At 52.2% G+C, this 20,601-nt stretch overlaps 1 protein-coding gene across 4 annotated transcripts in view; it reads right to left on the bottom strand.

The window, feature by feature from the left end:
* KCNJ3 (potassium inwardly rectifying channel subfamily J member 3) overlaps positions 1-18,620 on the bottom strand; it is a 40,127-nt gene extending 21,507 nt beyond the window's left edge. For 2 of the 4 annotated variants that reach the window (XR_013953513.1, XM_080599448.1), the window contains exons 1-2: positions 17,722-18,620; positions 13,236-13,452 (exon numbers count right to left, since the gene is read on the bottom strand). Coding sequence is in view for 2 of the 4 variants with exons in the window: in XM_080599448.1 (XP_080455574.1) it covers positions 13,236-13,452; positions 17,722-18,399 (895 nt within the window). In the remaining 2 variants the exon portion in view is untranslated. The remainder of the gene's footprint in view (positions 1-13,235; positions 13,453-17,721) is intronic. The other 2 variants (XR_013953514.1, XM_080599447.1) reach the window with 1 other exon arrangement.
* Between the last annotated feature and the right edge of the window lie 1,981 nt (positions 18,621-20,601).

Genomic DNA, 20,601 nt, shown 5'->3' with positions numbered 1-20,601 from the left:
CCTCTCAGGGAGTTAGCTTCCTCTCCGTAGGCAGAGGGCAAACAGTGAAGGCTACTCATAACTCTTCCCACAGCTTTACCTAGCTGCCAAAATCAGACCAGACTCTGAAAAGCACACGGGCCACCTGAGCACCGTACCCAGCGGCGTTCTGAGCACAGCAGCACTCACGGCACCATGACCACAGGCCCTGCAGAAGCACTTTGCCTGCCCCCATGGTCATGCATCACCGTGGCAGCGGCTTGGCACACTGCAGACGACTCTCTGAAAAATCAATGGTTCTTCAATATAAGCCATCTTTTGGCAGCTGGAAACGGCCGTGAGGAGCTGCTGCGTGATTTGCTGCATGACCTGTGCAGTAAAACAAAAGCTGGCGTTTGTATTTTGTTTAAAAAGTGACCGCAAACCACAATTCCTAAGAAAACACTGCGGATATTGGAAATCAAACTATAATCAAGGCTTTTCCTAACACTCGCTAAGAAATTAATCATTTGACATCAGACAAGTTTTTTAAAAAATGGAAAACTTTCTGGGAATTCTGAGGCTAGCCCCAGCCCCGTGAGCTCCCACTGAAACGCAGGGAAACTGCTTCATGACGTGGAGGCTCTTGGTATTTAGGAATCCTCAGGCAATCGCGGCGCTCTTTAGCAAGTCATATGTGACAGCAGATTGGAATCAGGTTGAACGAGAAACCATTATTTCAGCAATGTTAACTCTACCTCTTGCTGCATTTATCCTCTTTGCCCACCAACAAAGCTGTCTATAGCAGTCAGTATAGCAGTCAGTGAGCATGGCTCCGTACCATGAACACATACTCCACAAAATGCAACGATTTATTGTCTACCAACTTGCCAAAACATATTTTCCTCTAAGCAAAGAGCAAGCATGAAAAATCCCAGCCTTGGAAGTCAATTGACTGGAAAGTTACAAGAACCGGAGGCGGAGGATTACAGCTGACTTGTGCACAGGCACCGCGCAGCCGCTGGTCTGCACCGCACCTTGCTGCACCACCCTGCGTCCTTCGATTAGAAGTAGCTGGATTTTGCACACTGTTATCCAAAACAGAAGGGCTGAGTTTGCTACATGGTGATTTCTGAAACTGCTGTACGAGTAATATGGTACAGACCTACAGGAAGATAATAGGTGAAGAGAAAAAAAATAAAATAAAGGGACAACAAACGTATAGAAAACGATGCCCCTGGGGCAGGGAGCTGTTCCCAGGACCCGTAGCACCCTCTCCCGATGCCATGTGGTGCCGTACACGGACACATCAACCCTTTGTGCCCTGCAAACACAGCCTGCGCTGAGCACTTTGCCCACGGTAGGCAGATACGCCAGGGGCCGGGAGCGGCTCAGACAAATGCGCTCGGTTCCGCCACCACCGCTGGTGCCACGCGGTCACATTTTCTCAGCATCTCCCTCACTGCTGTTGTGGACGGAAATTTCTTCAACCGTTTCAGTTTTTAAGCTTTTTCAGCAGCCCTAGTTTGCCATTTGGACCGCATTATTGCTTCAACCCAGCCGCACTTGCTGACGGGCTGGTAGCCCCCTCTGGGAAGGCCCCAAGGCTGCAGCACGGCGCGGGCAGCGCCGGAGCTCAGGCAGCCCCATGGCGCGGCCACCCCGCAGCCGGCTCTGCCCCCGGCATGCCTGGCACCCCCTGAAGCTGCTGCTCACGGTGCTCACACGGGGTCCCAGGACCACGGAGCGGCTCGGGCTGGAAGCCTTACCTCTGTGCCGACGAGCAGCCCAGCGCCCTGCTGCATGTCGTTGTAAAGGAACACGCAGGAGGCACCGGTTGGCTGCTGACAGAACGAGCCGACAACATCACCAATGCTTTATTGAGAATAACCTCGCAGGGGCAGCCTGCATTTCCGCTGGCTTACCTCAGCTCTGCTGAACTAGCCCAGCGTACTGGCAGAGGACGGCAAGCAGGCTGCCCACAAATACAGGGGCTGCCCAGTGCCCCCCTAACCCCCAGCAGGACCCTGGGACGGCCCCTCCACGGCCAGGGGTGTGCTCAGCCCCACATTTACTGGGAACGCGCCCGCTCCTATTACCGAGGTGCTGTGAGAGCAGGAGGAAGCATTTCTCCCCCGTCTGGCCGTGTAGACACAAAGAACACCCTAAATTAAACTGCAAAATGAGAGGCCACGTGGGTATTTATAAATGTAAAGAACATAATGCTTGCTAAGTTTTAAGTATCACCAAAGGGCTCTGCTCTCAGTCGAGCATGAAATCGCCATTTAGCAGGACTGCAAATATATTTTCTGCAGAACGGGGAAGCTCGCATTGCCTGCTTTTATTAATTTCTTCTTCCAGCTCTGCAGGTGAAAGCAGAGCCGATAATGCTTCCCCTGCAGCTGACAACAACCTGACCCTGTAAGAGGTGTCCCCGCCACGTCCCGGGTGCCACCGGACACCAGGCCCACGGCCGGGCACAGCGGCCTGATACAGGGAGCATCAGCCCTGGTGGCCCTTTCCACAAGGCAAAAAGCAGAATAACTCCAGCAACTCCAGCTCAAGTGCAGCACAGCAACTGACAGGCGAGATGTGATGTGAGTCACAAAACAGTAACACAGGCTTAATAATGAAGTCAGCTAAGTGCAGCACTCGTAACGAGTATCCAAAGAAATGAGTAAATAGCTCACACTATACTAAAATATTCAGCAGCATGCAGAAAGTGACCTCGGTCCTAGCCTGAAACATTGACTTTGTTTTTGATGTTCCCTGAATCCTATTGAATTCAATTTTCCCTGCCTTTTTAACCAACTCGCTCCTGCAGATAGGAAACCAGTGTAGGTGTTCGGGTGCCTCCACCCCATCACCCACCCCAACCCTTGTGCTACTACTTTACAGGCCCCACACCCTGGGGCTGCCGGCGCCCTCCCAGCAGCCCCGTCCCAGGGATGAGCCCAGAGCAGCACCCGCACCCCACTGTGCAGCCACAGCAGGCAAAAACAGAGCGTGCACTGGGAAGGGACGCGAAACGTCCACGCAGGTCCCACATGCTGGCTTGGCACGTTGCAGATGGTGAGAACCCCGTCATCGGAAGGAATGCTACTGGAAACCAGAACTGCACCTGCCATTCCCATGAACAATGACTTAGTCACTGAGCTAACAAACTTCAGCTGAATTTGTTTTATTTAATTTCTATTCCATGTAAAAGCAGAAAATGAACATTCTATAACTTGCCGTGTATTTGTCTTTTACTTACCGCATTGACATCAAGTTCAGTTTTCGAGCACAGCCTACGTTTGCACCTCTGCGGATTTTTTTACGAGATGAGAAACCCTGTCAGTCAGTCCCAAGGACTAGAGGGAAACCTTCCTCTGTGTCAAACTGGGCTGGGGAAACTGGACCAGTGACCCAGTACGACTGTTAAATACACAAAAAGAGTTGCAACCGCAACCCAGAAGACAGAAGTTTTGTGATGAGGCATTCATTTCAGACAGCACACTAAGCCGTCCCTTATTTCACAGCAGGGAACAGGAAGCACACTCCATTTTATCACTCTCTTTCCCAGCCAAGCATCACCAAGACGGAGGAAGTTTTTCTTCTGTGAGCCTCAGGACCTGTGCCAAGGCTCCAGCAGCATAGGACGTGCAGGGTGCAGGCTTCACTCCTAACCCCTGGGTGCAGTTGTGGCTCCCAAAGCAAAGCCAGCCCTTCTCGCACCCCGTGGTGAACCCTTTCAGCTGTGGTGATGGAGGAGGGCAGGCGGCCGGCGAGGACAGACTACACAAACCGAGCTTCCCGGGAGCAGCAAGGACACCGAGACCGTGATTAATAACATGCAGAGCAACAAGAAACAGAGTCAGCAGACAGTTCGTCGTCCTAACCAAGTTAATATTTTTAATTTCATTTTACTGCCTTCTCAAATGACCCTGGCTTCCCTTCCTCCCCTCCTCCCTCCCCTCCTCCTGCGCTTCGCCCCCGAGCCCCATTTCGATGAGCTTGGAAGACATTTAAGAAGGGTGAAATGCAGCTGCTTGTTTCTTTTTTTTCCCAGAAGAAAACAAACTCTAGGCATTAGCCATGTATTTTCTCACCAGTGTCTCTACCTACAACAGCAAATGAGATGCATACACAGGGTACATCACCGGATGTTCCATGCAAGGTACGTTATCGATGTTTGGAGACAGGGCTTTATTAACAATCTGCCGTATAATCTGCTGTCAGCGGTACTCCTAACGCAAAGCTTCCTCCTGCTTCGGAAGGAAAGCAGCTGTCCCCATCTCCTGCAGGTCCCCCCGGTCTGCGCCACCTCTCAGAACCCCCGGTGCCCGAGGGCCCGTTCCCAGTCACAGCCAACGAGCTGCTGACAGCGCTGCGCTGGGCTGCCCGGGAGGCTGAAAGCCTGAAGCCCTGCTCCTGTTGCCCACAGCCAGAGCTGAGGGATGCGGAGCCAGCCCCATGACCAGCCCCACGACCAGCCACAGTCTGAATGCGGACCTGGCCCCAGCTGGCCAGTGCCTCCCCACAGCCGCCACCGAGCCAGACGGATGCTACAGACCTGACCCGGCCATAGAACCAGAAATCAGTCCTGGAAGCTGAAGCCTTACTGGTACTCCAATGAGTTACTTTAAAATATTCACCGATGCCTTGGGACTTCCTGCTCCTGGTGCCTTCCCAACCGCACCAGGATGTGCCGCCCATCTTACCCTGTTAACCAGAATTTGTGATACTTACAATTGGGAAAGAAACACCTTCTTAAATGATTTCAAGAATGGGCCCACAATCCTTGAGTGCTCTCCTCTGTGCTGTACAACCCAACAAAAAGCCCTCACCTCACGCCTTCTCCTTCCTGAAGCTTTTGTGTGGTCCCCTGTATGAATTGGTAAAGCTTCGCTATCAAGGCTTCACTATGAGAAAAAATTAGATGGAGTTTTAAGGAAATTGGCTGCAATGATGGAAGTTAAAGAAAATGCATTTCTGCACCTAATGAAAGAAAAATATCTTTCTGAGAGCCTCCTACCAGAGTAGTGAACCAGGAGTTACTGGTTCTCCCCGCCCTCCCAATTCCAGCTCGCATCCCTTGGCATAACCAAAGACGCATCACCGCCGCGAGCTGCTGCGGAGCCTGGGCGGCGAGGAGCGAGAAGCAGCAGCAGATGGGAGCAGGGGAGCTGGCAGGCTCCATCCAGCAGGCGTCGGCGGAAAGCAAGCCCAGCTCACTCGCTAGCTGCAGCGGCACGCTGCAGCAAACCAGCCCCACTCACGCCTCCACCGCGCGATCCGTGGCAAACCCGCGTGGCGGGAGGCCGCGCAGCCCTGCTCCGCCACGTGCTCTCTGCTCTGTTGCACACTCACGCACACGCACACCTGCCTGTGCACGCACGCACATGCACCCATGCCACGGCTATAAGGCTGCCGGTAGCACGTGGCCTCCCTTTGCAGCCTGCCAACAGCAAAAACTCTAAATACTCCATGCACAACATACCGCAGTTTGGTACATCAGCCAGAGGGGTAGCACTGAAGTTAGCCACCTTTCAACCTCATTCACCCCTCTGCAGGACGGAGTTTATTTTACTTATATATCTATGTGTATATATATATAACTCACATATGCTCAGTATGTATTTGTACTTGCATCTACTCATATACTATATTTACTACACTGTACTACCCTATCACCCAGTAATCTGGCCCAGTATCAGCCAAAAAAAAAAAAAGCATAAAAAAACAGCAAGGGACTCTCCAGGAACTGAAACTCATCCTAGTGCCTCTGTGTCACCCACAGCCTTGGGAGGGGTTGTTAAATGCTGTTGCTTCAGTGATTTCATTATAGAATAAAAAGCACATGAAGCGTTCAACAAGTTAAAAATGTCAGCATAAGTGATTATGGAAATGTTAAAGAGAATTAAAAGACTATTCATGTCCAAAGCACAGGCAGAATGACCGCTTATTTCCTTCTCGGGAATTCTAGCAAATCTTTGACGATTCAGATGCACCCTGGGAACTCCTAAAGAGCCTTACTGAAGGTTTTCACTGATAGTCATACAAAACTGTTACCCTCGCTCTTTGCAGTAACAATTCACAGTGAAACCCTTAAGACATCGCCGAAACGTACAAAGTGCTGGACTTTCAGAGTCCGTCCTCCCTCCCTCCACCGTCACCTCCCCCAGTACGCTTCGGAGGAAATTGCTACCTAGCTGATAGAACCGCTACCTGGCTGATGAAATCCCCGGGAAGCTCTGATCGATGCAGACACGCAAACCCTCGCGTGGTGCTGCCGGGCAGAGCTCTCCTTGGCAGCGTACCCGTAGGGCACTCGGACGGCTGGTCAGGCCCAAGGTCCCAGCACCGGCTCGCAGAGGAAAGGGGACTCGGTGCACGGGCTGCGGGCGTGAGGCCTGCCGGTGCGAGCACACACGGCACAAGCAGGCGCGTTCGAGGCGCACGTATTCTGTTTGGTTAAGCGCGAGCAAGTATTTTTACAAAGACATGACTTCTGATGAATCACCAGTTATTCAGCTTATATGTGGTGAAAGGAAAGCTCCTGCAGAGCTCCAGATTAAAACCACTACCATTTTTCTCTTCCGTATCTCTAAAGGCATCTAAGAAAAAAAGGAGAAAGAGCCATGAAGGTTTTATGCAGTGGAATTCGGTACTCCTGGGAATTTCTGCCTCAAGCAGGAGGTATACGTTAGCCGAAATTCAATGCTTGCAAGTTACATAAGGCATGCAGTTACCAAAACTGTTCTCCTCCAGCTGCTTCTCCTTACGAATAGCACATAAACCCATTTGCTTTTGCTACATTTCCACTGAACCTTAGATCCTTTCATTATCATTAAAAAATACTAAGCATTTATAAGTCATAATTAATTCACCAAAGCAGAAGCTACCCAAGGGAAAAAAAAAAAAAAGTGCCTATTTTCCATGATTTTATTTTCATTCTTTTCACCACTTCCATGTCCCCATCTGAAATGCAGATTTCCGCAGAGAGATTTACATTTCTAGATAAAAACCAAAGAAAAGGTTCCGGACCAGAACTAATTTAAGACCAGGTTCTCATCATATGTATTCACCTTCAGTTTTCAGTTCGTGTTGGTTCAATCTGCCATTTTCAGTAGCTTCTCTGAGTGCTACCCATCGGCGATACACTTTTAGTACACACCGCGGAGGGCTGCAACCAGGTCAGACTGCCCATTGTGGCTATTCTAGAGGCAATGCCCAGACATCGAAAAAAATTCCTTTTTTTCCCCCTTTTGTGACCCAGCTGGCTGTACCTGGCCCAGCCGCAGGGGCCAGAGGGAAGCTGGGGCCGTTCAGCGCATCCCTGCTTTGACAGTGACAAACGTCCGTGCCCTCACCTCCGATAAATACTGTTCTTTCCGCTAGCAGGTTCTACACGATGCCAGCACTGAAAACAGATTTGGTGAACTGCCGAGACCGTGACATTTTAAAGTGGCTATTTTATCATGCTTAGGTTAAGTTTAAAAAAATAAAGAAGAACAAAAGAAGAGAAAACCCCTCTCATTAGGCAGACCTGCTGAACTGTTCTTCTCCCGTCCCCTTCCCAGCCGCACGCCGCACTGACGGCTCTCTCGGTCGTGCAGCGGCGGAGATGCTCCATGGGGGAGCGGTTCAGACAGGCGGCTCCGACACCAACCCCGCCGTGATACTATCGCCACCACGTCCGTGCCCGGGTGGAAGTCCCACGGTGCAGCCCCACTTCACAGCACTCGGCTCAGCCTGGCCCTTGGCCGGGGTTATCCAGAGTATCCGCAGAGAATTTGCACTCTCTTGCACCTCTGCCCACAATACGTTGCCCGCACCCGCACAAAACAACCAACCAACCGACAAAAATAAAAAATAGCCAAACCCCAAAACATGAATGGTAAGATAAAAACAGAATAAATACATTTTTTTGCTCCGACTCTAAATTTGCTCAATTCATACTGCGGTTTCTTCACAGCTAAGTGACCTTGAGAATAACGCATAGGAAAAACGTTTTTAAATAGCTCTAGAAATTATCTAAATCACACCAGCTTTCAGATTTGTGTTACGGTTCTTTGTTCACTCAAGTTGTTTCGGGTTTGAAATCATTCACAAGTATCCATTTCTGAGAGAAACCTTTCTACGAAGACCCACATTTCCATAATTTAAGCTATTCGTGTTTTTAAAGGTAAAAACAGTGAGATAGTCTTTGATTCCATTCTCTACTTATTTAATTAAAAGCATGGCAAGCTGTTTGATTTCTTTAATCAGAAAATGGTGTTAAAAGGTTTTCAAAATAACACTTAATGAGTTTTGAAAATGGATTCATACGCCATTCCTGCCAGGTTTCTGTACGTTCTTATTAACAGTTCATCATCTTTTAGCAATTTCCGCCGCTTATCAGTAAGTCGCAGGATAATGCTCCAGTTTTAAAAGGCTTTGTATTCCTAAATACACACAGAGGCAAGGGCCCTTAAAGGGAGTGCAGAATAAGAGTCAAAACTTGTTCTCCCCTCCAACAGCACCTGCAAGTTTTGCTGTTCCAGGGCTGACAATGGAGCTGAGAATTCTCCATCACAACAATGTGAGATCGGGACAATAGGTTGTGAAAATAAACGCTTTGAGTGTTCTTCAAAATTATATGCTATCATAATAATGGAGGGGTTGCATATGTATCAAAAATAATTCAAAATGATTAGCAATTACCCTTATGAATCATAACCATCTTTGAATTCAGAAAAGCCGTTTGAGCATTTCAGCTACTCAACTCCTCCATCACTAGCCGACGCTCCAAGACCCCGAAATAACCAAAGACCCAGAGCCTGTCCAGCACCCTCGGATGTTTGCGGGGAGCAACCCAGGGCTCGGTCTTTGTGGCAGTCCCAGGGCACGAGTTTTCCACCTGCAATTCACGCCGGAGGTGCCGAGGGGACCAGGAGCCCCCGGGTGCTGGGTGGGCACAGCTCCGCACGGGAGGGCTCCGCGGGGTGAGCCTGGACGGAACCGATGGGAGGAGGGAAAACAGGCATTGGAAAACACGTCTGCTGAGATGTTTTGCCTTCTGCTCCCTGAGGGAAAGGGCCTGCTGGAGAGGGACACAGCCAGCCCCGCTGCCTCCAGGGCTGAGCCGGGTCTGCCCCCCATCTTCCTCGGTTGTGGAGCACAGAAACACCTTAACTCAGCCCTTAGGAACCTGAAAAATACATCACGCCGTGTTATCTAGGCAAGCTAAAAGCTGCAATGGAGGGCATGGAAAACAGAAGGAAATGTTTACATTTCTGGAAATTAAAATTTCGGTGACTAGGCAGTAAATTAATTTAATCAAGTTGGGAGGTATCTATGAGAGATCATTTTCATATGATTTAATGAGAGAAGGCATCGGAAACGGTGATTTTAATCAGCCAAGCGGGACTTAGAAGCAAGAAGATCCTGCTTAAACAACTCATTAAACTTCTCCAAGAAATCTTTACTGTCCCTGCAGACAGTCAACACAAAATTTATTGTATACATTTACTAATCCTCTGCCCCCCTTGGTAGCATTGCGTATCAAAAGTTTAACGCAGAAAACAAAGTCAAAGAAAAAAAAATCTTCATAAGCACCTTTTAGAGAAAACCAAGAGGCTCCACGTCCTGATCAAAAGAACGAGCTGACACGGGCCAAACGCCATCAGGAGTGCTGAATTCCTATTTTTACAAATACATGGATTATAGCAGAGAGGTGCTCAGCACCGCTGTAAGGCGCACTGTGCCCAGCAATACGAAGGACAAAGGGAGGCACGGTTTCTCACCGTAGTAAGTCTAATAAAAGGTCCAGAGAGTGCAGCCCTGCAGCACGAGGGCATGCAAAGGCTTCCTTTCTCCCGTAGCTCTTTTCAAACCCCTACAAAACACAGCGCAGGGACTCAAAATCCTGGTGACAAAGAACTGTGGAGGAATTCCTGCGCTGCCCGAGAGGCAGCCGAGACCTCAACACGCACCAGACCCAGCTGGATTGCTAAGCGTACTTTGGAATCACGAGTTACAGAATAGGTCAAGGTTGAAGCATTTCAAAATATCAGACATGTAAAGAGCCCTGAATCAACCCCACTGATCCCTCCAGTGCCTCTCGGTACCTCTCAGTTTCCCTTTGCTGAACCAGAAGTCTGTGTTTGTTTTTCACCTTCTCATTCTCACTTTGTTCTGTTTCAGACCAAAGGCCGCTTCTGTCATGTCAATACAAATAGAAGAACAGCGAAGAGTATGTCATGAAATAAATATTTTTGCTATTTACTATTATTTGCCTGCTGTCTAATTCTTGACTTTGGGACCAGCAGATCTCCAAGAGACACAAGACACGTGCGTCAGCACCCAGTTAATTACAAGGGATGCTGTGGATCCGAGCACAATGCCACAGCACTCTTCAGGCACACACGGAAAATAATTTACTTGAAAAACAAAGCAGGAGCGTAGGCAGCAAGGACTAGATCTCCCTTTAAAACTCTGGAAGCTGCAGAACTGATGAATATCAAAGCCTTTTCTGTTAAATGTGCTACAAATGATCAGTAGCAAATATTCCCCTAGTACAACCCTGGCAAGGTCTGCTGAGCTGCAGTGCACCGCAAGGACCAGAGCAGAAAGCACCGAGTGCAGTTCTGCACTGCATTTCTGGGGCCTGCAAAAAGCTATTTACCGCCACGGTCCTGAAGCTCTTCAAGACAACGTTACAAAAACAGAAAATAATACAGCGACTTTAGAAAATTATCTGTATTAGATGGTTGCTGAATGGCGACACTGAGAATCACGTTATTTTCTGACACCCTCTGAACTGCCTTCTCAAGCCAGCAGACACAGCACAGGAGCAAAACAACGCCTCTAGCGTTTGGGGTAAATTTCCCCTAAAACCGCTACTCTGCTCAGCACACATTCCAGCTCTTGGGAACGAAGACATCGCAGATTCATTAAGGTTGGAAAAGACCTCCAAGATCGCCTGGTCCAACCATCCCCGTCCACATCCCAGTGGAATGAGCTGCTTTCCACATGAGTTGCTTTCAAGGACAGTACGCAGCAGAGACCCAGCAGAGACCCAGCAGACAGATACCCTGCCGCAGCCCACGCAGCTCGCGGACAGACGCAGCCCCCATCGCAGCCAGCACGGGAGCACTGCTTGAACTTGACTTTCAGACCTTTGGAAAGAAACCAAATGCCAAGACAGCATAATTACACAAATTCATCCATCTTTGTGGCGTTCTAGTATTGAATTACAGTCTTCTAAGCTTTAAAATCCAATTCAAAGAGCTCTGCAGAGCGGTTTGGGCTGGAGGGGACGTCAGAGCCCACCCGGTGCCGTGGGCAGGGGCCTCCCCCAGCCCAGGCTGCCCAAACCCCCCCAGCCTGGCCTCAGGCACCACCAGGGATGGGGAGGCACAGCTCCTTGGGGCATTTGGATTTCAGTTTCTTTAAAAATTAATGATATAAAATAAAGATCATGTTTTTCATGCAGAAACTGATGGAAGGGTAATGGGTGGCTGCACACAGGTTGCATCTGTAATTAAATCAAGCACCGCTTCCAGCGGTACGAAGAGAGCCCAGAAGTGCCCACGTGCGGCACTCGGGCTGAGCTGCCAGCCCCTGCCCTGACCCCTGGGCTGGCACGGAGCAGGCCTGTGCTGGGCTCCCAGACCCGTCCCATCCATTGCGGGTCCCTCCAACCACAAATATCCCTTCAGCTCCTCTGCAAGTCAGCCAGGGTTTATCTGATCTTCCTGCAGCCTGCCTCCTGCAGCCCACACATTCACCGTCGGGCCGGTCTCCCCAAACCACACACAACATGATCAGGGTTCACCCGGTCCCGTGAGCCCCACCAGCACACCACAGCTCTCCTTCCAGCTGCTCGCAATCTGAATTAATTGGAAAAGAATCTTCACATTCATGACTGGCTTTCACAGACAAAATGAAAAACAGGCAGCATTTTTACACCGACCCGAAAATAGCACCCTGGTTTCTAAACAACTGCATGTTATTTCTGGTCTCCGCAGTTTCGCCGCTCTCTCCGCGCCAGCAGACATTTAAAACTTGGGTTGCCTTCTGCCATGGTTTGCGCTCTGCAGCAAGGGCACCTGGCTGCCTTACGCTGGGAGGGAAGGAAGCACAGACCCAGCTCCCTACCAGCTTCTGCTGCAAGAAGTCTGACAGAGCAAGCTGCAAGTTATTTTCTGACATCCTCGCTTTGCTTTACCGGGGGGTTATGTCTACGGGCCCAGCTCCAGTGGGTACTGGAGTCCTGCAGGTGCTTGGCTCCATGCTCCCCTGGGACCAAGGGCTTCCCCAGAGTCTGCAGTAACCCCACACAGCACCTGCCTCTCCTCCCCTAAAAAACAGACACCTTTGGGGAAGGTTGCTATTCGGGTTTCTTTCTCCTCAAATTCTCCTCTGTTCTCCTTTACTCACATTTCTAATGATTTTTTTCAAAAAACCTTTCATCCCTCCATGTTTCATCAAGATAGAATTACTGTGCTCTATTTTACCCAATATTCATCTCATTTTACAAAACTAGGTCACAGCATTTGCAAGCCTACATGAGTTTGGCTTGACAGATTCAGAAAATACTTCCTTTTCTTGTTGTTCTGTGTACAATGTCTACATTGAGAATATTAACAAAAACAAACTCAGAAGTATACCAACACACGACTTTGTTTTAAAATTGTAACGAGGTATTTACAAAACTCCTTTTCTGCAGCCAGTTGTGTTTAAAACAGTTCTGCTAAAAAAAAAAAAAAACAAAACAACAACACTGGAGTCCTGTGGTCTGTGTGTCAGCCTTGAACCCCGTACACGAGCCAGCTACACAAACAGCAGGAGGTTTTCTTGAAAAGCACCAACGATTCGTCTCTGCTGTCACCAGCCTCACGGGGTGGCAGAAGGCTGGCCTTACCAAAACACCACAGCCTGAGGTTCACGGGGATTACCTCCTGTGCTAGAAAAGTGCACGAACCCCGGAAAAACGGTACAAGACGTTCTGGTGTCCCCGCCGAGCGCCTTCCCACTGACGCCAGAGCACGGGAAGCAGAGCAGGGCACGGCGACTGCTCCTGGCACCAGGCTCCAGCGCCCAGGCTCTGCCCGCCAGGAAAGGAAAAATCTCAGCGCAAAGGCGGCAGGGGTTTCACTTCCCGCAGGGAGCATCGCCTTGGAAACAAAGACGCTCCCCAAAAAAATCACTCAAATGTTTTCACTTCGAGTGAAAACAAGACTTTGGCCGCCCGGAAGCGTTCGCAACATCTTGCTCGCAAACCGGTGCCTGGAGCTGCCGCTACTCACCCGTCGTCTCCACGATGCCCTCCAGGATGACGACGATCTCGAACTGCTCCGTCTGCATGCTCCGCTGCGAGAGGTCGTAGAAGGGGCTCTTGGCATCTATCACGTGGCAGATGGTGAGCGGCGAGACGAGGAAGAGCTGGTCGGCCCCCGTGCTGAAGCCCACGTCCAGCTCCAGCTGGTCGAGCGGCAGGAACTCGCCCTCCGGGGTCTGGCGGGACTGGAGCGGCAGCGAGGGGAGAGCAGAGAGAGCAGTCAGGGCAGCTTACAGCAGCCGCCGGCCTCCCCAGAAAGCGAGGGCCCCCCGACGCTGCCGAACAACGACCAGCACCCACCCAACACTGGGTTTTCCGAGAGAGTTTTGACAACGCTGTCATTTAGACCAACATAAAAAAAAAAAGCCCAGAAAGGCTGTTACTGCTTTAGTTACCGCTGTCCACTAAGACGTTATAAACCACATTTTAACAGCTAAATAACAAGACCATGACAAAAATCACTCCCAAACTCAGCGCATCGGCTCACGCACCCTGTGCGCCGTGCTGCCTGCAGCCCGTGCTGGGAGCTGCCATCAGCACAGCCCGTAGCCACGCTCCCCCACCCCTTCACTTCTGACCGCATTTCTGCTCTCCGTGGTGTGAACAAGCAGGAATAGCACGCTACAGCCCTTTCTGGTCAGTATTTTTATGACAGAATTTGCCACTATTTTCCTTTCGGGTTTTATAAATCTGTGTTTGTCGTGCGCAGCCCCCAAGATGTTAAATCACTGCTTGAAACGAATTCCCCTCGCTCCCCACGCTTCAAACCGACGTGAAGCAAACCCAGCATTCGGGGCTGCCCCTGGCAGGGCGGCACCGGGTGGGAATCGGCTGGGAAACCACGAGAAAAGGAAGCAGACCGAGCAAAAAGGGATTACGCGCCTCGCTTGGGATTTGGTTTCTATTTTTAAAATATTCACTGAATGGTGGTTGGATTGGAAGGAGATCTAATCCCAAATAAACAATAACCTCTTCCAGTGCCCCGGAGTTCCAGCTAAGAAACGGGCTTTAATTTATGTGTGTGCAAATCCAGATTTCTGGCCGTGCCCCCGGTGTCCGAACGCCACGCGGTTTCACACCAGGGAATCAGGCCAAGACACCCCAGGAGCACAGCAGCCTGCCGGGGGCCCTGCCTTGCAGCAAAAGGACGGAGCTGCGGGCCCAGCAACAAACACGGCCCGTAAGGAGAGCAAGGAGCAGCGCCGGGAGGGAACCACTGCCACAGGACCTCCTGCGCCCGCACCGCCACGCGGGAAGCAGAACCATCCCAGCCCGCGCCGTGCCGGGAGAAGCAGGCGAAGGCCCGGCTGCAAACCTCCGTGAGCTCCCTCCACTGCCTCCTCTTGGCCTTCGGTGCCACCTTCCAGCCTCAGTGGAGCTTTTTCACGGCTGCTTTCCAAGCAAGACCCAAGGGCAGCTCCCTGAAAGCTTGGCCTGGAGCAAGCAACCAAACCCCGACCAACATGGGTTGGCTGCAGGAGACGATGCTGCAGGACGAACTGTTAGCTTGCAAAAAGCATCGCGATAGAATGGGCATCTTAACAGATGGAAGGCTGATAAAAATGGGCGCTAGAGAGAATTCACTGCTTGAGGGACACAGCGAAAGAAAAGTCCATGGAAAACAGGCATAAAATACAGACGGGGTAAGGAAACGATGGGAAAAAGGTTAAAAATGGGCGGGATGTTGCCTGGCACCCCAGAGCTGTGCCGCTGCCGCAGTCCATGGGCACTGGCACACTCCCCCCGAGCGCCCTGACGTCCCTCAGGACCACCAGGGCAGCCCCGAGCGCTGCGGCAGGGTCGGAGCCACATCGCCCAGCGGTGCGGCGGGCACGGGCACCGGGGCTGCCTCTCCTCCAGGGGAGCCCAGGTAAAGGTTGAGAGCTGACCCGCTACAGACAAACCATGGATTGTTCTACAGCTATACCTGAGTAAGAGACCGTATTCGGCACAAGCCAGGGTGCAAAAACTCCCATTATTTACTGTTTTGCTGCCCCAGTCACTACATCTGTGAGGGATGTGACCTTGAATGACTCCTCCGACTGTGTCACACAGAGATCAGCGCTTCTAAGTTTCCTCCAAGTTGCTCACAATCTTGGAGATCCATTTGGCAAAGTGAGTATTCCAGTGAATGTCTTTGCATTAAGTTGCCAGCTTTATGGCTTTCTGTTATTTTTTTTCTCCAGCACGGTCTTACCAGGAAAAAACAGAAAGCCCAAACTCCAGCAGTTTATCAGGATTTCCAATCGGACATAGATGTTACAGCGGAACGCCCTTCTCCCTAAGAAGCAGCACCCAAGAGCAGGTCTGCACCAGCCCTGCGGCTGTCCCGGTGGCCCCGCGTTGGCGCACAGGGTGGGACATGAGGCAGGGTGCACCCATGGGAGCCAGCCGGGTGGCTGCGTGGGGCCGAGCTCTCCTCGGTGCCAGCACTCACAGGCGTGCAACCAGCGAGAACACACGGAGCAGCGGCAGCAGCCCTCAGCTGCGCACCCCTCCTGCTGCCAGCCGAGCGGGCTGCTCCTGCACGGCAGCACCCTGGGACCGCTCTCCCTGCTGCAGCCCTGGATTTTCCTCCTTTATTTAATTTTTTTTCCCCCCCGGGCAGCAGCCTGGCCAGGCACTGCTTCCCCCGCGCAGCGTAAGAAACGCGCCCTGCGGAGAAATTTGGTAGGTGATGTGCAGCGCTGGCTAGCAACTGCATCCACAGGAGAGCCTCATTTTAGCCCTTTATTGCTCTTCTCCCTCTCACTACCCATTTATACCTGCCCGCGTACAGAGCTCCTACAGAGGAGCTTTTTTACAACACAAATTACGTCCCTGTGCAATGACAGCTTGCTTTGTCTGAACTGCTGCTATGGCGAGGTTCCCTGGGCTCTCCTGGTTTTCTTACCCTTTTTTTTTTTTTTTTAATAAAGAAAGAAAACAGCTGCAAAACCTTCAGCCCCGTCACTCCAGCGTTATCACAGAACACGAATATATGGCTTCATCCATAAAGGCAGCCTTTCACACATTTAAAGTTCAGGAAATTTGGTGGAGCCACACTAAGTTGTAAGCTCTAACTTTAAAAATTCCATCAGAGGCACCACACAGATACAAAAAGGGCTATTTTTTTAAACCTGTAATAGAAATGACTCGTTCTGATTCCTTAAAGCTATTAAAGATGCATGTTAAATGCGGCAGTCCCATCCCTCCCTGGGCAGCGTGGCCTCGGCAGGCAAGGCAGCTGAGGGGTCACTGTGGTGCCCTCTAAAGACTGGATGCTTACTTACCAGGCTAATTGCACATAATTCAATTTAGCCATCTGAACTTCGGCCGCGAGGAAACAAGCGGCGTTAGCTCACATCAGGAGAACGTAACCGCAGCCTGAGTTGATTACTCAAACAGAAGGGACCAGGAACTGATGCTTCCAGGTCAGCTGCAGTGAGAGCATCCCCAGTGATGTCAGTCCCGAGCTACAAAAATCAGCCGGCCACGGTAGGAAGGAGACGACAGAAATTGTGCAGATGTTTTAAATTCCTGTTGTGTCCCCCACGACTCCACGGAAATTGCAGGCAAGGGCAAGCCTCTGGGCCACGGACTCCCCCATTATTCTGGATGTAGTGGGAGTCCTGCAGAGCTCAGCGAAAGCAGCAATGATCCTGCCTGCAAACCCCGGCAGAAACACTTATTTGGGCCAAAACACCACAAATCTTGCCCCTAAAAAAATGCACCTGTGCTTTGCTGGACGCAGGTGCAGTAGCAGGGCAGGGGGGGGGAAGGCAGTGGGGGCTGCCCCTGAGGGACCCCCGAGGGGCGCCCACCCAGCACACAGCTCCCACGTCCCCCAGCCCAGGGCAAGGTGCAGGATGCTCTGCACACACCAAACGTAACCCGAGCCATCCCCTGCCACCCGCTCCACATCTCCTTCCGCTCCCCTATAAATAAAAGACTGTGGCAATAAGTCTCAGACAAATATTCTATTTTCCTCAGGCATGTGGGACTGCTAGCGTTATTTTTAAATATGCAACCCCAACATTCTGCTTTCGGTGAAGCTCATGCACCACGTAAATGGAGTTCTGCCCAGCGGGACACACCGTTGTCTGGGAGCACAGAAACACACCAGAAAGGCACACAACTTCCTTCTAAAATGCACACCGAGGAGTTCCAGCTACAAAGTATTACCTCTCAGAGAAGAAACCAAGCATTTTACAGATAGATGGGCATGTAAAACAGTACAGCACATAAACTATATATATATATATATATCCTATAGGGCTGCGGGTAACCAGATGGCTGGGTGCGTGTAAGTCTGGCGCCCGACCGCTGAGCGCGACGAGCACCGCGGGCACACGGAGGCAGCCGCAGCGGAGGCAGGGGACAGCAGCGATGCTCCCTGCCCAAAGGCTGCTCGGCAGCACCAGCAGCTCCGGGGGGGCATGGAGGAGGACACCGGGGTGTCCCCGGGGACTTACTTTGAGCAGCTTGCAGCGGATCTGCGCGGACACCATGTGGCTGTTGCGGAGGTTGCCCACCCGGAACATGAGGGTGAGCTTGCCGTCCCGCATGGAGATGGCCGCGTGCTCGCTGAACATCAGGGTCTCGGCCCTCTTCTTGGGCTGGGACATCTTGATGAACATGCAGCCAATGAGGAAGGCGTCCACGATGGAGCCCAGGATGGACTGGAAGAGGAAGAGGATGATGCCCTCGGGGCACTTGTCCGTGATGTAGCGGTAGCCGTAGCCGATGGTGGCCTCGGTCTCAATGAAGAAGAGAAAGGCGGAGGGGAAGTTGTAGACGTTGGCCACGCAGGGCGTGTAGCTGTCGTCGTGCGCCTTGTTGAGGTCGCCCCGCATGTAGGCGATCACCCACCACATGGAGGCCATGAAGAGCCAGGCCACGGTGTAGGTGAGGATGAAGATGAAGAGGTTCCAGCGCCACTTGAGGTCCACCAGCGTGGTGAAGAGGTCCGACAGGTAGCGGCTGGTCTCGCCGCCCAGGTTGCCGTGCTGCACGTTGCACCGCCCGTTCTTGTCCACGAAGCGCTGCCGCTTCCCCCGCGGGGCCGCCCGGGGCGGCGGCAGCCCCCCGCCGCTGGCCGAGGTGCTCACCACCTGGTACTCGTCCCCCAGCTTGCGCCGCAGCGCCGACATGCTCCGCGCACCGCCCCGCACCGCCCCGCACGGCACCGCGGGCACGGCACCGCGCACGGCTCGGCGCGGCTCCGATCGGCACGGCTCGGCTCGGCTCGGCTCAGCACGGCTGGGCTGGGCTCGGCACGGCTCGTCCCGGCCCCGCACGGCCCCGCACGGCGCCGCCGCTCTGCGGGCGCGGAGGCTCCGCTGTGCGCGGCCGCCACCCACGCGGAGCCGGCGGCAGGGGCGGCGCGGCGCGGCCCCGGGCAGGGCGCGCCCCCCTTGGCCACGCCCCCTGGCCACGCCCCCTTTGGCCACGCCCCCTTTTGCCACGCCCTGGCCACGCCCAGCTCCTGGCCACGCCCCCGCCCCGCCCCGCAGCCCCGTTGCGGTCGGAGCATCCCGCACGGCAGGTGGAAACAGGGCAGGAGAGGGGCTGGGATGTGTGCTAATTATCTTCGTGCCCAGGGCTGCGCGTGGGAGGTGTGCGCGGTCCTCGTGTCCGTAGTTCAGGAGGGATGCAAGCGATCAGGGGTCTGGAGAGCGGCCACAGGAACGAGGGGAGAGCGGCAAGGCAGCGAGAAGATCGAGAAGATCCCTCGTGTGCAGAGCTGCAAGGCAGCAAGAAGGTCCCTCGAGCGCCCAAAAGCCTCAAAGCGCAGCCCCTGCCAGGAGCAAGGGCAGGGGCAGAGGGAATGCAGTCCAGAAGGCCAGGCCAGCACACATTTTCAAACTGGGAGCAAAAAAAAAAAAATAAATGGAAATCACGTCTAGGGTGTGGTGGGTGCTTGGCCACTGGGATCTTTAAATGGTTTAAAAAAAGCAGAAGCAGCATGACCCAGTGCAAACCAAGCAGCTGAGCCAGCGACAGAGCGGGGCTTAGCGGCAGGGCCACAAGCTGGTGGCAGCCGCCTGCTGGCCGGGGCGTTGGCGAGGCTCCGAACCAATGCTACACGCTAAAGAAGCTTGGAGTGATGTAGTTTAAATGTTTAAATTTTAGGGGGTGGGCATAGCTCTTATGTTGTTAGTCACGATGTTATGGTTACGGAAACCACAACAGCGTAAAGGAAGCCATTTCTTTCTAATTACCGAAACTCAAACCAAAACTCTCCCTGCTCCTGGGGAGACCCGCAGACTTACAAAGCGTGTGCTCTGTCTTACCTGGTGAGGGAATAAGGTGAGTGCCGAAAAAATCATAGACATTAAAAATGTCCTTTGTCATATGAAGTGCCTGGTGACAACAACGCTCTGCTCTTAACGCTCGGCTCTTAAGGACGCCCTGGAAGGACTGTTGGATTGTTTCCTGCCAGCCAGCAGCTCAGAAACCGATGGAGGTGCCTGCTCATGTCCTTATGCTGTACCTGGAGGGGAAGGTAAAAACACCCAGGAATTGTCTTAAACTCCCCTCCCTTCCGATGTCCGTGATGCTATTCGCTTCACATGTGCTTCTCAATTAAATCCAGAGCTCAACCACGCCAGAGTTAGGAAGGAAAAGTCCAGAACCATTTTCCCCATCCAAGTCATGAGCTGAGTGATTTTTTTCACAGCAATTAGGCATGCCGTTGATACAAACAGTCCCGCTCCCAGAACTGGGAACGTAATGATGCATGGCAGGAGAAGGAAACACTCATTTGGATGCAAAGCCACTCAGGAAACCCATGTGGGGATTTCCAATTCAAATTCAAATTGAGACTCTCAATGTTCTTAGGTTGCAGAACAGAAAATTCCACCATGAATCATCAAATTGGTTCGTAAGCAAATGCACAGTAAAACCAGGAAAACAGCTCCAGAGCTGCAAACCTGGCTGGATTTCTGCAGCGGGGATGGCTCCCTGGGGGCCCTTTGCACCCATGCATGGGCTGGGTGCGACACTGACCTCGGAGTCCTACGGCATCAGGTGCTGGAGGTCAGCAGTGGCCCTTCCATTTCTGTGATTCACTACCATGGGAGCACGTGTCCTCTGCCTCCCGTTCTTGCAGGAAGGGCTGGATAGCCGTAAACCAAAGAAGAACCCACCCGGCAGAAAGTAACATCCCACCAAAGTACACCCAACCATTACGAAGCAACGTCAGTTCTACTGCTACTGCTAACGCCTGGCCAAATTCAGAGCGGCTTCTTTTCACTCTGAGGAGAAGCCGAATGAAACGTTTCTCTGAAAAACGCAGGCAGCCCCACATGGCAGGCACGGCCTCCCTGGCGTCCTGCACAGCTCTGTTCCCC

The sequence above is a fragment of the Anser brachyrhynchus genome, assembly GCF_964034855.1.
Source record: "Anser brachyrhynchus genome assembly, chromosome: 7".
Classification (NCBI taxonomy): Eukaryota; Metazoa; Chordata; class Aves; order Anseriformes; family Anatidae; genus Anser; species Anser brachyrhynchus.
This window is presented reverse-complemented; position numbering and strand designations above follow the sequence as displayed.